The sequence below is a fragment of the Catharus ustulatus genome, chromosome 1 (assembly GCF_009819885.2).
Source record: "Catharus ustulatus isolate bCatUst1 chromosome 1, bCatUst1.pri.v2, whole genome shotgun sequence".
Taxonomy (NCBI): Eukaryota; Metazoa; Chordata; class Aves; order Passeriformes; family Turdidae; genus Catharus; species Catharus ustulatus.
Window position 1 is genome coordinate 50,539,191 of NC_046221.1, and position 21,193 is coordinate 50,560,383.

General features: G+C 46.9%; 1 protein-coding gene across 26 annotated transcripts in view; it reads right to left on the reverse strand.

The window, feature by feature from the left end:
• Positions 1-20,449, reverse strand: part of CLASP2 (cytoplasmic linker associated protein 2) — a 184,312-nt gene extending 163,863 nt beyond the window's left edge. For all 26 annotated transcript variants that reach the window (XM_033057754.2, XM_033057745.2, XM_033057675.2 and 23 more), the window contains exon 1: positions 20,160-20,449. In XM_033057754.2, the coding sequence (XP_032913645.1) occupies positions 20,160-20,354 (195 nt within the window). In that variant the 5' untranslated portion in view covers positions 20,355-20,449. The remainder of the gene's footprint in view (positions 1-20,159) is intronic.
• Between the last annotated feature and the right edge of the window lie 744 nt (positions 20,450-21,193).

The following is a 21,193-nucleotide window of genomic DNA, read 5'->3' on the forward strand; positions in this document are numbered from 1 at the left end:
AGAAGTTAGAGCAACTGACACAAAATCATAAGCCAATATTGAGTCCTCATCCCTGAAAGACCTCCATGGCCTAAAAAACTATTACACCCGACGACCTCATAAATCTATAATTAGTTAACCAGTCCGTCTTTGGGATCCTGCAGGCAAGACTACAATTCTAAACAGTACTGAAGTGAAGCATTTAGAATTCCTGTCACATAATCCAGTTATTGACCAAGGAATGATGAGGGGGCTAACCCTCAGAATCTCTGGGCACGGGCCCTAGGAAGTGTGGCACAAAGATATCTGTGTACAGACAATCTCTATATGTAGCAAACCCAGTAACAAAACATAAAACAAGGGACTCAGCACTTGAAAGAAACGGCAGTAGCAGAGATTGTCTTTCCAGATGACCTAACAACTAAAATCCAGACTTGGTACTATGTACATCCGTGATGTGGGGAAAACTTGTACAACTTGTATGACAAGAATACACTTCTGCTTTAGCAATAATAAAGCAAAATGACAGGGAGAAAACCATGCTTAATATGGCAAAGAAACTCCAAACATATGCAGATGCCGTGCATGGCCCAACACATGCCAGAATAACAACTGTAAAAACATGTCTGCAAAAATTAGAACATAAAAATAAAGGAAAATCACAAGAAACTCAAGAGAAGAAATAGAAGAGGCCTTTCTCCAAATCTCGGCTGTACAGGTCAAAAGTTCTGGTCCCAAATGTAAACGTATCCCAGATAGGGCGACAAGAAACATCTCACAAGCTGAGCTGTGATTTTTCCTGTGTAATTCCAAAAAAGCCATTAAGAAGTGGGATATAAAATCAACTGTTGCTCTGGCAAAATGGGTGGTTGAATTACAGAACAGCAAGACACAAAGTCTCACCAAAAAAAAAACAGCTCCAGTAGCCCGTAACCAAACAGCCAAGTATGATAATGGCATGTCCGATCCCCTTGAAAAAACCTCTAAGACATATGCCCAAGAAAAAAAGAATAACCAGGCCTAAAGAAGCCCTGCCTCTAGCGAAGTAGAGGCTGGGGAAAACCGTGTTTTTTAAACTGTGTGGATTTGTTGGCCTGGCACATCTAAACCACAAAAATATGAAGCCTTAGTCCACACTGATTCACAGTGCACACTAATTCCATCAAGACATGGAAAAACAAAATCTGTTTCTATTGCTAGTGTGACAGGGGGATCACAGAATTTTACTTTGGTAGAAGCTGAGGTAAGCCTGACTAAAAATGAGTAGAAGAAACACCCTATTGTGACTGGCCTAGAGGCCCCACACATTTTAAGCATAAATTTCCTCCGAAATGAGTATTTCAAAGATCAAAAAAACCCAAGTAAGCTTTTAGAATAACTGCTGTAAAAGCAAAAGGCATTAAGCAATGAAACACCTTGCCTAGACTGTCAAAGAAACCCTCTGTAATAGAACTCCTAAAAGTAGAAAAGCAACAAGTAGCAATTTCCACCTCAATAGTGCAGCACCGGCAGTAGGCAGTACCAGACGAGTCAAGATGCCATGATCCCCATCCACAAGATAATCTGTGAACTAAAAAGCCAAAGAGTGGTCAGTAAAACCCACTCACCTTTCAACAACCCCATCTGGCCTGTGCGCAAGTCTGATGAAAAATAGAAACTGACTGTAAGCTATCATGCCTTGAATAAAGTGACTCCACCACTGAGTGCTACCGTGCCGGACATGCTGGAACTCCAGTATGAGTTGGAGTCCAAGGCAGCAAGGTGGTATGCTACCACTAACATTGCCAATGCATTTTTCTCCATTCCTCTGGCAGCAGAGTGCAGGCCTCAGTTTGCTTTCCCCTAGAGGGGTGTGCAGTACACCTGAAACCAACTGCCCCAGGAGTGAAAACACAGCCCCACCATCAGCCATGGACTGATCCAGGCTGCATTAGAAAAAAGTGAAGTTCCAGAACATTTGCAGTACATCAATAATATCATTGTGTGAGGAAACACGGCAGCAGAAGTATTTCAGAAAACAGAAAAAATCATCCAGAGTCTGCTGGGAGCTGGTTTTGCCATCAAGAAAAGCAAAGTCAAAAGACCTGCCTGAAAAATCCAGTTTCTGGGAGTAAAGTGGCAAAACAAACAGTGTCAAATTCCCACTAACGTCATCAATAAAATCACCACAATGTCTCCACCGACAAACAAAAAAAATCCCACAAGCTTGTTGCTTTCAGTAACAGAGCCCCCTGAGAGAGACACAGGCACCCGTGATTCTTTTGACCAAAAGCCTTTTATTGTTCTCCACAGTTCTTTTTATAACCTCTTAAACGTATCTCTGCAAGTACTCCTACTGGTTTAGAGTTCAGGCTGCCCAGCCCTCTGACCAATAGCTTCTGCAGCCCAGGTAGGAACCATAGGTTCAAATCCTTGTCTGTTTCTGATTCTGTCCTATCCCTGGTCCCTGGTGGTCTGTCCCACCAGAGTGCTTCTCCCATATATGGCCAATTCAGACGCCCAGTACAAGCCAACTTGTACTGTAACACAAGCTTTCTTAAGTGCTGTAAGTTTTTAAAGAATGCACATTCCTGAGTACAGCCAGATTGTGAGCCCTCTTTACCTGGTCACCTGCAAAAAATCCAATTTCCACTGGGGCCCTAAGCAGCAACAAGCCTTTACCCAAATCAAGCAAAAAATCACCCAAGCAGTAGCCCTTAGCCTAGCCAAGACGGAACCAGATGTGAAGAATGTGCTAAACTCTACCGCCAGGAGCCACAGTCTGTGGCAAAAGGTGCCTGGTAAGACTTGAGGTCAGCCATTAAGATTTTAGAGTCAAGTTACAAAAAATCTGAAGCCAACTACACTTCCGCAAAAGAAGAAAATATTGACTGCCTGTAAAGAAGTTCAAGCTGCCTCAGAAGTAACTGGCACAAAAGCACAACTCCTCTTGGCACCCTGACCACCAGTACTGGGTACATGCTCAAAGCAAAAGTTCCCTCTACACACCACACCACCAACGCTACATAGAGCAAATGAATTACCCTCATCACACAACGCACCCATATTAGAAAATTGAATCACCCTGAAATTTTACAGGTGATTACAAATTAGCCCGAAAATAAAAACCTTAGTCTCACTAACAAAAAAAAAAAAAAAACAAGAACACGTAACACATACTGACTGAAGAACCCTCACCATATAACACCGTACATACATACCATATCAGCAGATGAAACGCACTACGCACTTTTTACTAATGGCTCCTGTTGCATCGTAAAAATGAACCAGAAGTAGAAAGCAGCTGTATAAAGCCCCACACAACAAGTTGCACAAACTACTAAAAAATAAAGAGAATCAAGTCAACTTGCTGAACTCAAAGCTGTTCAGCTGGCCCTGAACATTGCTGAAAGAAAAAAGTGGCCAAAACTCTACATCAATTTGTAGACAGTAGCTAATGCTCTGTAGAGCTGGCTGGAAAAGTAAAAAAGGGCTAGCTAGCAACATTAAAAAAAAAAAAAATCTGGACTGCAAATAAGTAAAAAAACCATTACCACTCAAGTAAAAAAGCTACCTGTAAAAGTCCGTCATACAAATATCCGTATCTCCAAAAATAAAACTAATGAAGAGCACCAAAATAACAAGCAAGTAAATCAAGCTGCACAAATAAAAGTGTCAAAAATAAACTACAGACTTAAATTAACAACACAAAAAATAATTGTTCCTGGCTCAATAGGCCCATGATGCCTCAGGTCATCAGGGCAGAAATGCCACCTGTGAGTGGGCACAAAATCAAAAGGTAAATCTAACCATAAACATTACAGTAATTTCACAACTATAAGGCACACCCTTTTGACTAAAATTTTCCCCCGAACCCGGAAGTGGCCTTATAGTCCGGTGTGCCTTACATGATCTACAAAGTTCAGAAATTTGCAAACCCAGAAGTGAGAGCTGCGAACTCCGTGGGGAGCCAGCAGGGCCACGGCTGCCAGGTGGAGGCAGGGCTGCGCCCCGGCAGGTATAGCCTGGCCCTGTGTAGGCGGGGAGGAGCACCGGCAGGCATAGCCCAGACCCGTGGAGGCGGGGAGGAGCCCCAGCCGCCGGGGAGGGGGCACACAGGGGCGGCAGGCATAACCTGGCCCCGTGGAGGCGGGGCTGTGCCCTGGCAGGCATAGCCCGGCCCCGTGGAAGGGACATGGAGGGGCAGCAGGCATAGCCCGGCCCCGTGGAGGGGACATGGAGGGGTGGGCAGCAGAGCCCGGCCCCGGGCAGGAGGCACGCAGGGACGGCAGGCATAGCCCGGCCCCATGGAAGCAGGGAGGAGCCCCGGCAGGCTTGTCCCGGCCCCGTGGAGGGGACACAGAGGGGCGGCAGGCATAGCTCGGCCCTGGGGAGGGGGCATGGAGGGGCGGTGGGCATAGCCTGGCCCCAGGGAGGCGGCACGGAGAGGTGGTGGCCACAGACCAGCCCGGAGAGGCAGCACGGAGCAACATCGGGCATGCCCCGGCCTCGCTGGGTATAGCCAGGCATGGGGGCCCGTGATGCCCCTCCTGCTGGGTACAGGCGGGCCCAGGGCCCATGGCTGCCGGGTTGAGGCGGGGCCTCGGTCAGCAACCGTGTGGGGGGAGCTGGGGGCGGAGCCTCACTGCAAAAAAAAAAACGTGCGCCTACAAAGTTGTGAATTCTGCTGACTCCCGGGGGGTGCACCTTATAGTCCGGTGCGCCTTATGGTGGTGAAATTACTGTATTTCTCAAGTTATCCATGACTGTAAAATGTGTGCTGCCATCAAGCAAGCCAAACAAGTAAAACCCCTCTAATACAGTGAGCAATAGTCCGAATACAAATATGGGGAGGCCCAGCAAATTAATTACGTCACACTGCCCCAAACACACCAAAACAAGCGCTATGTGCTAACCATAGTAAAAGCCACCACTAAATAGTTAAAAACCTACCCTGTGCCTCACACCACTGCCCAGAACACCATCCTAAGCCTGAAAACGCAAGTTCTTTAAAGGCATAGTACCCCTAAAAAAAATTATATCAAACAGCGAGACTAATTTCAAAAATAACCTTATCCACACCTAGTCTAAAGAACAAGACATTAAATAAGTTGTGCAGAAATTAAGTAAGTATTAAATAACATTTAATATCCCCTACCACACATCAGCTACAGGCAAAGTAGAAAAGTACAATAGACTGTTGTTAAAAACCACCTTAAAACATTAAAAACAAACAAAAAATATCTTTCAAAAATTAAAAACAGCATCTAGCAAAAAAACACCAACCAAGCAGGCCCTGCCCATTGTAAGTCCTTACATAAAGTATAGTAATTTCACAATTACAAGCCACACCGATTATAAGTCGCACTTCCATGGTGTCAGCAACATTTCGGTTTTCCTCCATAAATAAGCTGCACCAGATTGTAAGCCGCACTTTCGTCCGCAGCGAGGATCCGTGTGCAACTTTCACAAAGTTGCCAAATAGTAATAAATTCGCAGGATCACGGGGTTTACTGGTTCGGCCCTGCCTGGGGTGGCTGCCAGGGAATGGCCCCAGCCCCGCTCGCTGCCGCTGCCGCCGGGAGGCAGGGGAGAGGCATGCCCAGCTGCAGTCACCGGGAGGAGGGAGAGGGGCGTCCCTGGCCAGTGCCACCGGGAAGAGGGAGAGGGGCGTCCCTGGCCAGTGCTGCTGGAAAGAGGGAGAGGGGCGTCCCTGGCCAATGCCGTCAGGAGGAGGGAGAAGGGCGTCCCTGGCCAGTGCCACCAGGAACAGGGAGAGGGGCATCCCTGGCTGCTGCCGCCGGGAGGAGGGAGAGGGGCGTCCCTGGCCAGTGCTGCCAGGAGGAGGGAGAGGGGCGTCCCTGGCCAGTGCCAACGGGAAGAGGGAGAGGGGCGTCCCTGGCCAGTGCTGCCGGGAACAGGCAGAGGGGCGTCCCTGGCCAGTGCCGCCGGGAGGAGGGAGAGGGGCGTCCCTGGCCAGTGCCACTGGGAAGAGGGAGAACCGCGTGCTCGGCCGGTGCCACCGCCATGCCCCCCAGGGCCGGGCAGTGCTGCCGCTGCGCCATCACTGCCCCACCGCCCAGGGGCGGTCGGGCGGGCTCCGCCTTGGCTCAGGGTGGATGCTGGCGAGGACTTCCTAGTTGGGAAATTTCCAAAATGTGTTCATATATAAGCTGCTCCTAAATGTAAGCTGCACTTCTGGTTTGGGAGCAGAATTTTAGTCAAAATGGTGCGGCTCATAATCGTGAAATTACTGTAAACAAAAGTAAAATCCCAGTAGTGCGTATCAGAAGTTTGTTAAAAAAGACAGTTCCAATCAAATCTGCCTCAAATACAGACAAACCCATTCACAGTATTATCTTTGCTCAAGAACCAAGTTGCACATGGTAAATAATGCAAAAAATAGAACAACGCAATGTATACTTCAAAAAAATCTGATTGTTAAGTGAAAACCATATGTAAATATTGCTATTAAATGTCACTGTCATTGTCTGTATATAGCTGTATGCTGTATATATTTATAAATATATATATATGATATATATATTTATAAAATTAGAGTATATATTAAATACAGTAGTAAACTGATAATATGGCAATAAGGGATAGAATGTCTTAGGGTAACTTTATGATGCTTGTATCCCCAAATTGTCTGTTCTGTTAGTATTAAATATTCAGTTCTGCAGTTTTAAAACTAGTTTCAAAAGTAAAGGGGGAGAGAAGAAGTACAAAGTTTGTTATCAGAAACTACATTTGCTTCCCCCACATTCTTCACACAGACTGTTGTCTGCAATGAACAACAGAAAAGAGCTCTCCTTTGCTTTCAGTTAATTTTTCTAGCTAGCTAAAGCAAAAAATTCCCTGAACTGTTCTGGCTTTTTTTCCCTTTTTCCTAAAATTGTTTAAACTTCCTCTGGAGTGTAAACCCAAAAAAGTACCAAGAGCTCATGCCTGTAGCCCACTAGGCCTGGCCTGAGCTGCAGCATTTCCCAGCACCAGAAAGACTGAAAACAAACTGCAAGCTGCAACCCACAAAAAGGACTCTTCTAAATTTGTCATCTCTTCAGAATGGCAATAAGTTTTACTGTTTAGTATTGTTCATTTTTGCGTTAGAAAGTGTTTTGACTGTTAAATAAACACGTTTTTATTTTCACTTCTCTCAAAAAAAAAAATTTTCCCTGAGCCAGTTAAAGAAGGAACTGCTTAAATCTGTTTCCTGGAAAAACCCCATACAAAAGTTTTCTCCCAAATTTGCCATAAACCAGAACAACCTGCAACAAAGAGGTTCCAAATTCTGAGGCACTGTGTGGGACCATTTACCATCACAGGCCATCCACTATCAACAGAAAAACCTTTCACCAGCATTACTGCTCTTTCCCTAACAGCTCCAATGAAGGATGAATGCCTTCTGGGATTAAAATCAATGGATTTGTTTCTTACTCAGCATTCATTAAGCATTTTGCTTGTTGTCTAAAAAGAGCCTTTGTATGTTGAGACTGATTCATCAGCTCACCATTGTTTGAAGCATTTGAGCAGCGCTTTTAAAGTTGATAGGGGAAAAGAAACTTAGGCTCATTTCAACTGGAGTTGGTTAGTTGCTACTCTTTAACAAGCCAATATTAAGGCCATCCTTGACTTCTCAGAACACAATGAATGCCATACCAACTGAGAAATATTGTATCTGTTCTGGACAAAAAAAAAGACCAGACTCTTTGGTGAAATCAAGGTGTTCCAACCAAAAAACTATTATGAATAGAACCAATGATTAGTAAGAGCCTATTCTTGCTCTACAGCTTGCTCCTTTTCCCGGTCTCCTTCTGCACACACTTTCCAGCACTGCCCCTTCCCTTCTGTGGACAACTTCCAGGCACCTAAGTTTTTTGCTAGAAAAAGAAATACTGTTCTTCAAACTATACCTGGATAACCATGTGTTGTGGGGTTGGGGGAGGGGGATGGTTTCACTCTTCCTCCTTTGTTGAGAATTTTTCCCATTATCATGCTAAGGAAGTCTGCTGGGCGACTCCCTCAGCTTTTAATTGCTTAAGACAAAAGGGATGGGTGGAGGGTGGCTGGTCTTTTTTTCCTTTTTTCCTTGTTTGGGACATGCTGGCCACCCGATCGCCAAGAAGAGAGGTTTCTCTGTGGTCGGATTTGCCCTGCACCTCTGCATTGCTACAGCCTCCTGGTTCTGAGAACAGTGCTGAGAACTGGGACCCAAACAGTGAGTGGAATCTTCCTTCACCCTTCTCCCGTCTGGGACACGACCTTGTCGCCTCCGCCTCCCTGCTCCCGCCTGCTGCTGCCGCGGCTTCGAGGGGCCCACCCCGCTCTCCACCAGGACCGTGCTGAGGAGAAGAGTGTCTGCGACTGGAAAAGGGACTGAAACTGAGTTTTACTCTGTTCTGTAGCTGATTTTCATAGCTGATGTTGTTCTTGTTCGTCTTGTAGATATATCAGTAAAGAACTGTTATTCCTAAACCTATACCTTTGCCTGAGACCCCCTTAATTTCCAAATTATAGTAAACTGAGAGGGACGGGATTTTCACTCCCCATTTTAAGAAAAGTTCCTGCCTTTTTTTCTGGCAGTACCTGTCCCCCAAACCAGGACACCATGCATTCTTACTGTTATTTTCATTGTGATTCTTTAATTTCCCATCCCTGTCAGGGACATCTAGGGGCAGGACATTACCAGGAAAACATCTCTACTTGTCTAAGTTGACAAATGACCTTAATACAAATGTCCTTGGATTTGGCCAGAGGATCTCTGAACTGTACGTGGAAATATGGATTCTGTAGATTGGGATGTGTGAATTAGGCATGAGAATCTAATGGAGGTCACTATCTCCAAAGAATGAAGTTAAGGCATTAGACTTCCTGTCACCATGGGGACTGCTGTGGTATCACTAACAATTACTGACAAACAGGATACAGCATGCCAAATAACTACGACCTGCAAGAGGAAGCACTGTTCCAGTGCTGCACTGCTGGAACAAGATATATGCAAAAATTTCTTGCGATTTTTTTTTAAAGTATTGTCAGCCAAGACCTAAGGAAGACTTTCTTAATTCTCATAATCTCAAGAACTCTGAAAGCAGCTCAATGTGAAATACAAATATTTATGTTTATGCAGTATCTATATTCTTAGTTCTTCCTACTAATCCTTCAGGACACACTTCTGCTCCCCTGTTCCATACTTCTTGCACCCTTTACTGTTTCCCACTCCAATTCTTGCCACTTCCCCCATTCTGCCAAGATCTACCCATGCCATTCCCTCCCTTAACTCAAAAGCTTGCAGAGATACTTAAGCATGCTCTTGGTCCCATGCGCAGAGGGACACTTCCATTTTCGTGGGTCATTCCTTCAACCTGTGTGGTTCTTCAGTCCCAGCCATGTCATCTTCAGACTCCATTCTCCCTGCTACTCAGCAGAAGTCAGACAGCTGCCTCTGCTGACAGAAGTCAAAACTGCAGACCCAGCTGCTGAAACTACCACAGATACAATCTATACTTTAATATTTTAGCTCACAATAAAGTATTATTTCCATTCACTAGCTTGTTTCACCTTCAAGGGCACTAATGACACACTTCCAATTATAATAGTATGTTGGGGTTTTTTTTAACATACATCACATTGCAAGAAGAGAGCAGAGTTGCTGGTATCTAACAAAGTCTCCAGCTCAACAACTGAAGTCCAAGTTCATTAGCAAATGGAGAGCCCCCTCTATCTAAAACCGCAAGGCTATCGCCCTCGAAATTATGTTTTAAAACTATACTTCCGATTACAAGATTCTCCTAAGTACCCACTCTTTGGTACTGTTAAAACTATGTATCAGTTGCAACCTCATTGTCTTAAAAGGGATATAAACTATCAAACTTCTGATAACTTTCCCTTCATAATTCTCCTGTGATGGCCAACCACAGAACATTCCAGCATCACAAGCAACCACATCGTATTTATCTAGAGAGGGACAAGTGCGTTTCTGCACTGAAAAGGCTTGGTTTCTTCTGGGGACCTCTCAACAGGCACAATTCTGGAATGTCCCTGTTGCGTTGACCTCTCCTGTATTGCAGCCAGAACAAGCAAGTGTAGTGGTCTCATGAAAATTTTAGAGGTTATTTAAAAAAATAAAAACAAAAACGGGAATATGTTTTAATGCCCTTTCCCCAAGCTGGAAACTTTAGCTGCCTATCATGTCTGCCTGCATTAATAAACATTTAGCCAATTCTGAAGAGCACATTGATGTAACACTCGAAATGATCACTGGGAAAAAAAAACATTTACAACCTTCTGTTATTTCAAAATCTCTCATGATCTTCAAAGTGAATTCAGATTGCAAGTGTGATCTCCAAACTGTTCTGTACTATGTGGACAGTACCGTATTCTATAATTTGTGTACTTCCTCCAGCTTGATCCATTACAGAAGCATCTCCAGTTTGCTTCCCATGTGCATCACTCTTCCCTTACCTTTTGTAATAATTTTTTCATAAACATTGTTCCAAGGACTGTGAGCAAAATTCATAAGTATATGATGCAGCAACACCTGACAATGTAAGTCATTTTTTTGAGATTGTCTGGGTAAAACTTTATGTACTACATTGAAAAAAGGTTCAAAACAGAGCCTCCTTAAAAGCAGGGTTCAGTGGGAAGACAATGAGATGTACGGTATTTCACTTTCAAATAAATAATTTTTTTAAAATCAACTTTATTTTCCCCCAAAGAAAATTGCAGTCAAAAGCCTTTCTAAGCACATTGATGATGCAAAACAAAGAAATACTTTATTTTAGGACTCAGCTGTTTCAAAATAATTTAATTCTTTTTGTGCCCAAGGTCCCTTATTTCCTTTCCCGTTTCCTCTTATTTAAATTATATCAAACATACAGTGACCCCCATTCTCTGCTACTTACAGTAAATTCACGAATACAAGTCGCACTGAGTATAAGCCGCATCTCTGGGTGTTGGTAAATATTTCGTTTTTTGTCCATAAATAAGCCACACCTGAATATAAGCCGCTCTGTCGTTCGCAGCGAGGACCCGCGTAAAACAAAGTTGCCAAATAGTAACAGAACGGCGGCAGGGCGGGGTTTACTGGCTCAGCTAAGGCTGTGCAGGTTCGGCCCACTAGGGGCTGCTGATGGGGCCAGGTAGCCCAGCCCGGCGCTGCCGCTCGGCGGGGCCACTGGGGGCCAGCCGCCACTGCCACTGGGCTCGGTCACCACGGCCCGGCGCTGCCCTGTGGTGGCAGGCAGGGACAGAGCCCCCCCCACTCCCATGGCGGCGGTGGTGGGCGGGGACAGAGCCCCCCGCCACCTCCCTGAGCCGTGGCAGTGGCGGTCCGGGTCCCCCGCCACCTCCCTGAGCCGCGGCAGTCCGGCCTGGGTCCCCCGCCGCCTCCCTGAGCCGCGGCAGTGCGGCCCGGGTCCCTGTCGCCTCCCAGAGCCGCGGCAGTGGCAGCCCGGGTCCCCTGCCACCTCCCCGAGCCGTGGCAGGGGAGGTCCGGGTCCCCCGCCGCCTCCCAGAGCTGCAGCAGTGGCGGCCCGGGTCCCCTGCCGCCTCCCCGAGCCGCGGCAGGGGCGGCCTGGGTCCCCCCTCTCCTCCCCGAGCCGCGGCAATGGCGGCGCGGGGCCCCCCCGTCTCTCCCCCCGGCTGTGGTAGAGGAGGGAAGGAGGGAGCTCTCCCGCCTCTCTCCCCACCCCCCATGCTGCCTGCAGGCAGCCAGGCGCCACCCGCGGTGCAACAGAGTAGCAATTTGTAACAATTGCAAAATGCCGACTTTGCAGCAGCTCGGCATGGCACTCTGGCTGGCACTTCTGAGGTTGTAAATGTCAGAAAATTATTGACATATTAGCCGCTCCTGAGTATTAGCCGCATTTCCAGTTTAGGAGCAAAATCTTAGTCAAATTGGTGCAGCTTGTATTCGTGAAATTACTGTACTCTCACCTCTGCAATAGCTCCTTCACTGTGGAAAGAGAAGCATCCATGCAGCTAAACAGCAGCCCACTTTAGGAAACCAGTCCAAAAAATGAACAAGAGAAGGCCTCTTCTCAGCCCTACCTCCTCCCCGAGCCTGTTACCTGTGCAGCCTCACAAGCATTCCCATCAGAGCAATGCAGGCATGACGCACCAGCACCACTCCTCAGCCAGGGACAGAAACTGCTTGAATCAGCAGTGCTGCTAAAATTGCTTGGCTTACATGCGCTGACTGCTGTGAGCCCCACTCTGAAGGATGCACTTCTCTTACACACTGCATAGTGCTTGGAAAGGCTCTCTTCCCACACCCAAGTCAATCTGAAAGCTAAAAGTGATGCTCCTGTTATCCCCCTTGACCTGCAGACACATTTGATCTGGTGCACTTAAATCTCCTGTAACATGAATCAAATCACCTTGCCCGTGTTTGGCCCCTGCGCCCTGGGACCCTGCGGCAGCAGTGCCCTTCTGCAGGGCGGATCCGACTGCAGGAAAAAAAACGCGTTCGGGTCGGGAGAAAAAAGGAAATCATGGGCCATCCACCCTGACCGCTCAAACCCCTCAAACTACTTGAGCCATTGAGCACACACCCATCTCTTTTGTCTTGAGCAATTAAAAGCTAAGGGAGCCATCCTGCCAGCTTTGTTAGCATGAAAATGGGAAAAATTTCTCCACAGAGGGAAAAAGTAAAAACCCCCCAACACATGCACATACCTGCTCCAGATCATTTAATTGTGAGCTTCATGTTTGTTGCTGCGCAATGTGAAACAGAAATTGTTTTGAGAGCCCTTCAATACTCAAACTTTTTTGGCAGCTGCGGAGCCGAGCCGAGCGGGCTTTGAGGCCGCCACCATGAAGACCCCAGGGTAGGGCGGGCACACCTGGCAGGAGCGCGGGGCCCAGACCCACCAATGTCCGTGGCCGGTCAGGGGCTGTGAGCCCAGCAGAGCCGCCCAGAGGGACCCTGTGGGCAGAGGTGCTGATGCTCAGCCCCTGCACCAGGCGCTGCACAGCAGTGGGTGGGAGCACAGAGCCCGGGCCCACCGATATCCATGGCCGCGTTGTGTGCGTGAGGTGAGTGTGGTGCTGCACTGGGGGCTGCGAGCCTGGCGGAGCCACAGCGGGCAGGGCCGCGGGGCCTCTGCATGCCCGCAGCGCCGCACGGTTCCAGGCGCGGGCTGGGCGGGGACGCAGTTGGTGGCGCGAGGGATGGTGGGGTAGGCGGGGCTCCGTGGCTGCCGGGCTCCGCAGCTCGGCTCGCACTTCCGGGTCGGCCAATTTCCCAACTTTGTCCATATATCAGGCGCTCCAGGGAATAAGGCGCACTTCCGGGTTCAGACCAAAATTTTAGTCAAAAGGGTGTGCCTTATACACGTGAAATTACTGTAATTGCCTCAAGAAAAACAATGAGAACAGAACACCTGACCACAGGAGCAGCAGAGCTGCTTTTGCAACAGTCAGTACAGCTGGTCTGAATAACACAAACCGAAGCTGCAAAACAACTGAGAACTGTCAATTCCACCTCTGGAGAAGACACCTGAGACTACTCTGAGACTATCTATATATCTATCTATATATATTTATATATTCCCCATTCCCAACTAAAGACCAGACAAAATTAGTTTTAATTAAAATAATTAAAACTTCTTGGAAGTGTCCCATGTCTGTAGGAGATCTGCTTAATTATTTGGTTAATATTCCATTGTTAACTTAAAGTATCATTAACAGAACATAAATAATACATGAAAAAATAGGAATTATTACTCAAGAAAGCATCAAATACAGTAATTTCACGACTATAAGGTGCACCCTTTTGACTAAAAGCATCAAATACAGTAATTTCATAACTATAAGGTGCACCCTTTTGACTAAACCTGGAAGTGCACCTTATAGTCCGGTGCGCCTTATATAATGGACAAAGTTGCGAAGTTTGCCAACCCAGAAGTGTGAGCCGCAAGGGGGGGGCGTTGCCGTGGGAGCACCAAGTCGCGAGGGGGAGCGGGAGTAGACAGCCGCAGCCGGCAGAAGCCACGTGGGGCAAGAGGCGGCCAGCCGCTGCAGGCGGCCCAAGCCGCCACGCGAGAAGGGAGGCAGGCGGCCCCAGCCATCACACAGGTAGTTGGTGGCCACAGAAGCCCCGAGCCGCAAGCCGTGGCCACGGAAGTGGCCAACCCGGAAGTGCAAGCCACGGCCACGCCACAGCAGCCCTGAGTTGTCCCCAGCCACGGGCAGCCCTGAACCGCGGGTAGCCCTGAGCCGTCCCCAACCACGGGCAGCCCTGAACCACAGGCAGCCCCGAGCCGCCCCTGACCGCGAGCAGCCCCAAGCCACACCAGTCAGCACCGGGGGCAGGCGGGAGTGCCAGGGCCTGTGGCACGGGGAGGGTGCCTGGGGCTGCGTTTAAAGGCTTCGCCAATCTGTGAAAAATGTTTGCAAATTGAGCACCTGCCAGTAAACCGCCTGATCACATGATTCCATTACTAATTCATTACTTTGTTGCACACAGCGCAGCTCCTTGCTGCAAAAAAAAAGTGCACCTTATAGTCCAGTGCGCCTTATATAATGTACGAAGTTGCAATGTTTGCCGCCTCCCAGAGGTGCACCTTATAGTCCTGAAATTATTGTAATCAAATTTTAAAACTAAAACTGGCTTCATACTGCAGACAGGTCAAACCACATTTTCATTACACGGAAAAAAAAAAGTAGCTCCCACACAGGCAAGATTAAACATAACTTGAAGAAAGAATGAAATTCATCAAAGGGCTCATTTCTTTTTTAATAAAGACATTTAAATTACCTCTGTTTGCCAACAAAAGACTAAGGAAATACTGACATTTACACAATAACTGAAAAACAAAGGTTTAGCTGAGTCATCTTTCATTCCCTTTCTCTGTCCTACAATTGACCATGGCCTTTGCTGTTGTATAGCATATCTTGGCTTGTGTTCAACTTCAATCCAAGACACCCCACACATTTTCTTCCTAAAATCTGCTACTCAATCACACGCCCCACATCCTGCATTTGTGCATTCAGTTATTTGCAATCAAATGTGCGACCTCACATTTTTGATCTCTGAACTCTATTTTTTCAGATTTCAGTGTCTCCATTTTGTTCAGGTAATTTTAAATTGTAGCTTCCACCTCACACACATATGTGCAGTCAGTCAAGTTTTAACTGCTGCCATCTCTTTGCGAGTACTTCAGACTAACATCCTAACCACTTCTTTACCTATTTTCAAAATTACAGTTCAAATCTTCCCTCCCGTTCTGGAAATTGAAAGCTCCTCCTACTGGCCTTTTGTCGAACTAAAGACAAAACAAATACTTGCCAAACAAGGAAATACAGAAAAATGCAACACCAACATTACTGGTATTTTAGTATTTTTGTTATTTGGGACAAACAAACTTCAGAAAAATCTCACTCTTCAAGATGCATAGAATAAGAGATAATTCCAAGGATTTGCCTATCCACACTATCAGAAAGAGATAGAGTGAAATCAGATTTTCTTCTCCCCATGGCAAACAATCTGCTGCTCTGGCATAAAACTAGTGATTATTAATTACTTTTCTACTGCAGCTGAGGAGTAAAACAAGCTATGATATTGACCACAAAGGTAAAAAATCCAAAGGTAACTCACTGTCACAAACATTCCTGATTACTATTCTCATATAAAATTACCTTGAGAAACTATCACCATTTTAGTCATAAGGTTTTGTTAGTTCTGATCAGATGTGATTTGTTTAAAGAACTAAAAGGTGACCATATTCCTCAAAAAAAAAATTTAATGAGGATAACTGTTCAATTTTGATGTTCTTAAAAGACTCCACAACATGCTAACAGCCAAGAGTAGATTTGCAAGGCTCTACATTAAAAGCAGTATTTCCCCATCCCACATCTCTTCAGCAGAAATTCAAAGCAGATTTCCATATTACTTGAATCAGATATAGAGCAGTTTGAGTCACCAGACTGCACAATTAGATAATATTGTAATTATTTCAAGTGACTACTGAGTATGAGAGAGACCTAAAATCTCATGTATATACAGACGAAGATTCAAGCTAACACCAGAAAATATCTATCAGAACTACCACTCTCAGAATGGGTAACTAATTTACTGTTTGAAGTTCACTTGAGAGTCCAAACACAAACAATAGCACTGTCCCTCTTTCCTGAGATTACTACATATTTCAGTTTGAGACCAAATACCAGCAGAATAATTCTATCACTCAACTCTTAATACTTAGCATTTAACTTAACTACTCCTATTCCTCACAGCCTTTGGAAAACAGTTGAGGGAGGGGGATAGGGATTGATATATACCCAAATCTCTGCACTGTAGAGGAAGAGAGATTAGACCCAACCAATACAAAATAAATCAGATCACCAAGCAAATAATTTTTAGTTCAGCAAGGAATTCTTTCATTCTATTAAGATAGAAAATGAAAGTTGGAATTATGCACATATTTTGGGCACTCCTTGACATTGCAAAGCTTTCTAGAGTCTTTGTAAGCCAATTTATCACTGCACAGACATCCTAACTGAAGTCCTCATAATTCAACATTGACTCATCTCTCTCTAGATCATTCCCTATGTTCTGCAATCAAATTTCACTACAACTCTGAACCACATGCAGATAAACAAACACATTCTTAATCCCACCTTTATGTTTTACCAGTAACTCGAGCTAATAATTATGTTTTCTTTCAATGAGCTAGATGAACTCAGAAATGTTCCTATCTGCTCTCTCAGTTTGTAATTGCCAGGTTGTTTATTAAATAACTATAAAGAGTTGCGAACTTCAGAACAGCAAAAGCACTGTCTGTTTCATGTGGCCAAAATCCTTTGGAGATTAGTTAATTTAACCTTGCTGATAACTAGCCCACATTTAGAATTATAGAATTGTTTCAGAAAAAGCCTTTAAGATCACTGAGTTCAGCTTATTTACTGAATGCTTATTCTCTTTTCCCCTCACTCATTATCAAGCCAGCTAAGCTAACCCTCCAACTACCTCCAGAGTATTTCCCTTCTGGATACACGACCCAAAAACTTTCTAGGCTGGCGTATCATAGAAACTTTTCTCCTCACAGCACATTTTAAGAGCTGAGACCAGAGCTCCCAGATGATGCAGCTCCTCTTCCAGTATGATCAGCACAGTGCACTATATGCAGGAACTGAGCTTTCAGTGGAAATAAAATACATTGCACATTCAGGGCAAGTCACATCAGTTATCCCCTTATTATCCATACCCATCACCAAGAACACAAATAATGCTGCCTCTCAAAACTTCCTCCAGCATTCCCCACTCGTATCTCCAATTCATCTAGCTCAGCAGTTGAGTCTCCAGCCATTATCACTGCTTGTGATACCACCAGTCATGTCAGCTGGAGGGGATTCATTACTTTGGGACTCTGGAGACCTGCAAGACCTTTAGCAAGACACAAAAGAAAAATGATAAGCACAATTACAGTGATTTCACTACTATAAGGATCACCCTTTTGACTAAAATTTTCCCCTGAACCCGGAAGTGTGCCTTACAGTCCGGTGCACCTTATATGATATACAAGGTTGCGACATTTGCCATCCCGGAAGTGTGAGCCGTGAGCCATGGGGGGAGCCGGCACCACCCCTGCCAGGTGGAGGCAGGCCCGGGGGCCCGCGGCACCGCCCCTGTCGGGTCCAGGCAGGCCCAGAGCCCATGGCTGCCGAGTTGAGGCGGGGCCTCAGCCAGCAACCGCACGGGGGGAACTGGGGGCTGAGCCTCGCTGCAAAAAAAAAGTGCGCCCTATAGCCCGGTGCGCCTTATATGATCTACAAAGTTGTGAATTTTGCTGACTCCCGGGGGGTGCGCCTTATAGTCCGTTGCGCCTTATGGTCGTGAAATTACTGTAAGTGCTTTATGTATCCATTTCTCAGTAAAGGGTGACCAACAATATGTCAAATAATACAGCAATCAAAAATCACTAGGGCTTTTTTTGAGAAGACACGTAAGTCAGTGGCATTCACTACTTTCTATTGTTCAAGGCCTGAGTGTAAAAACAAAATAGGATGCAATGTTTAACATGTAAAGTGCAACATCTATGCCTGCATAAGACAAAATGCAAAAGTAAAACACAAGTCATTCTTCTAGAAAAATCTTCATTTTGAAGCACCGTATGCCAGCAGTCACTGTAATTGATCGTGAGCAAAACATCCAAGATCTTGTGCTGCTGTCACTGATATAATCACAGACACTTCCACGCTGGAAGGGACCCACAAGAATCATCAAGCCCAGTTCTTAAGTGATGGCCTCTACAGCAATCAAACCCGTGACTAACACTATGATCGTGACGTGCTTGGAAACATAACACAGCCACCAGTAAGTGGACACAGAGAAGATGTAACAAAAATACTTTAATGATTTTTCAAGCTATCTTCAAAATTCTTAGAATTTGTAATACTCTCATTCTGCATGATTCCTTTTAGACATATCCAGCAACATAAGGGCAACAGGTTCACACTGAAACACAGAAGTTCCATCTGAATAAAAGAGAAAAATTTCCTTTAGAGGGTGACAGAGGACTCGAACAAGCTGCCCAGAGAGGTTGTGGAGTCTCCACTGCAGATATTCAATACCCACCTGGCTGTGATTCTCTGCAACCTGCTCTAGTAGGTGAACCTGATTTAGCAGAGAGGTTGGACTATGGGATCTCCCTCCTGTGACTGATGTTTGTGGAGCACTGCATAGCTCTCATTCATCCTACAGTCAAAACAAGTAAGGAGTTCTGTATCTTACATCAACGGCAAGCAAAATGTCTTGCACTATGAAAAATACATCTTGAAATTTGAATTTCTAGTCTTAATGCCTAACTTTCTTAATTTACAAGAGCAGGAAAAAACTTCTACATTACCCTGTTAAGTAGCTAGCCCTCTTCACAAAACAGAGTATTTTTAAAGACCTGTCTAGGTTTCACAGTAATCAATTTTATCACCAGCAGCTCCCCTCAGATGACGAATTTAAAGGCAAATAAATTATATTTGTCCAGCACACGCTACTTCCTCAAGCTAGCCCGACTTTTACCAACAAACATGATTCCAGAATAAAGAAATCATATGCGCAAATGGAGTTGAGCCTTTATTATGTTCAGGCCTCAAACTCAGAAGTTGCTACGTGCAAAGGCTGGCAGATTAAAGTCAATGGCGGGGAAAAAAGAAATTTCCATTTCAGGAACATTCGAGGTTACTCTGCGCCCTCCTCCTGTGCCTCAGAAAATAGTAAAAAAAAAGCGAGAACAAGCTCACTGCTGTGAGTTCAAAGGTCCAAAGTGCGACTTGATCACGTTCGGAGGGCAGGGCGGAGCTGGCCCGGCCGGGAACCCCGGGCACGCAGCGTGGCCCGCCAACGCCTCCCGGCGGCGGCAAGGCGGGCCTGCCAAGCCGCGCCGCGCACACGCACCACGGGAGGGGAAAATTTAAAAAAAAAAAAATATTAAAAATCGCTAATGCGAACGCGATTGTCTTTGGCACTAAAACTGTGCTGTCAACCGCCTTATCGGCTGACCGACATAAGAACAACTCGCAAGTGTTAACACTGTGTGAGGGAATGATCACTCTTCTCCTGTGGCTCCGTCTAAAAGACGCACGAAGGAAAAAGCGAAACGTGAGTCATCATCGGGCCGCTGAGAGGATACTGTATAACTTCCCAGATATGGGAAACAATTTTAAACTTACAGTGGGAACCCCAAGAAGCCCATTATTCCTTAAATCGTCTAAAACACACACAGCGTGATACAAATCCGGTGGAGCAGCACTCTACGGCCTGCAGAAAACGATGGCAATCCCATTAAACGTTACACCCAAGTATAGAGACCATAGAATGGGAGTGGTAGCGAGAAAATAAATTCATCACCTGTCTTGTTTCTGAGTGTGTATCAGAGTTGGGGGAGGGCATGTTGTGTTTAACATTATGTTGTAAAAAACTCCTCAAATCCAAAACAAAACCAAACCACCACCTAGACAACGATAAAGGCAAAACCAAAAGCCCTATTACTGCTGCTTTAAGGACAGACAGATAGAAACAATAAAACATTAACCACCCTTCCAAAATTTCGGAATTCCCCTTTGTGCGAGGAGGGGTAAAACTGGCAGAAATGCAATTTTTTTCTTCTTCTAACCTGATTAAAAAGTAACCCGGAGATCTGCACCTCCTTACCATGATGAATCATGGTCTTCCCATACCAAGCACCGCCGAGCACCCTTACCTTAAAATTACTGGAGTTGACCCACGCTGTTAATTCGTCGATCACTTTGGCAAGGCGCTGCTGGTCCTGCTCCAGATCGGGGGACCTCGCCGGGTCGCCCAGGTACTCCAGCAGCTCTTGGCCGACCTGCATCCTACGGCTCACGTCCTTCTGCTGTACCTGCTCGCAGAAATAATCCATGCCGGTCGGCTCCATCTTCGGACGCTGCAGAAAAGTTTCCTCGTAGACGAACCGAGGGCGTCAGGGTCGGAAGCGCGGGAAGGGTGGGTAGGGCAGGGAGGGCGGCGGGGTCGCGGACAGGCCTGCCGTCCTCATGGAGTCGCTCCCGGCCCTCCTCGCCCCGGCTCCGCGCCCGCCACCCCCATGCGCACTCACACCCCCGCAGGGGGAAGCTCCCGGCGGGAAGGGAACGCGGCGCTGCGCAGAACTCGGTGGGAGCTGCTTACTCCTGCTCAGGGCTTCCCAGTCGCCTCCGCGCCGTCCCGAGGGATCCCGACAGGGCTCCCCGCCGCCGCCCGTCCTCTTCCCCCGCCAGGGAACGGGAAGTAGAGCTCGAAACAGGCGCTGCGGCTGGAGAGGCTCGCAGGCACCCCGGCCGCGAGTTCGGGGATCCCCGCGGTAGGTGCTACAGCCCCCGCTCGCTCTGCCTTCTCTCCTCCCGCCCAAGGAGATCTGCGGGCCGCCTCTCACAGGCAGCGGCAAGGCCGGGGCGGACCCTTCATGCTCCTGGCGCCGCGGCCTCCGGCCCCTCCTGCCCGCCCGCGGGGCGGCTCCCAAACTTTCGTCCCGACGGGTCTCAGGGCCGTCCTCTCCCCCCCTCCACGAGACGGACCGGACCAGACCGGGAGAGTCCCCCAAAGAACCGCTCACACTTCGCCGCGCCTTCCCCCGCCGGGCTCTGCGGCGACAACGCCACCGCCGTCCTGTGAAAGTTGCGTCTGCTGCCGCCCCGGCCGGCGCCAGACGGACACATCGGGCGTGGCCCGCGTGGCTCCGCCTCCCGCCGCGGCTCTCGCTTCCCCTAGGAGAGCACG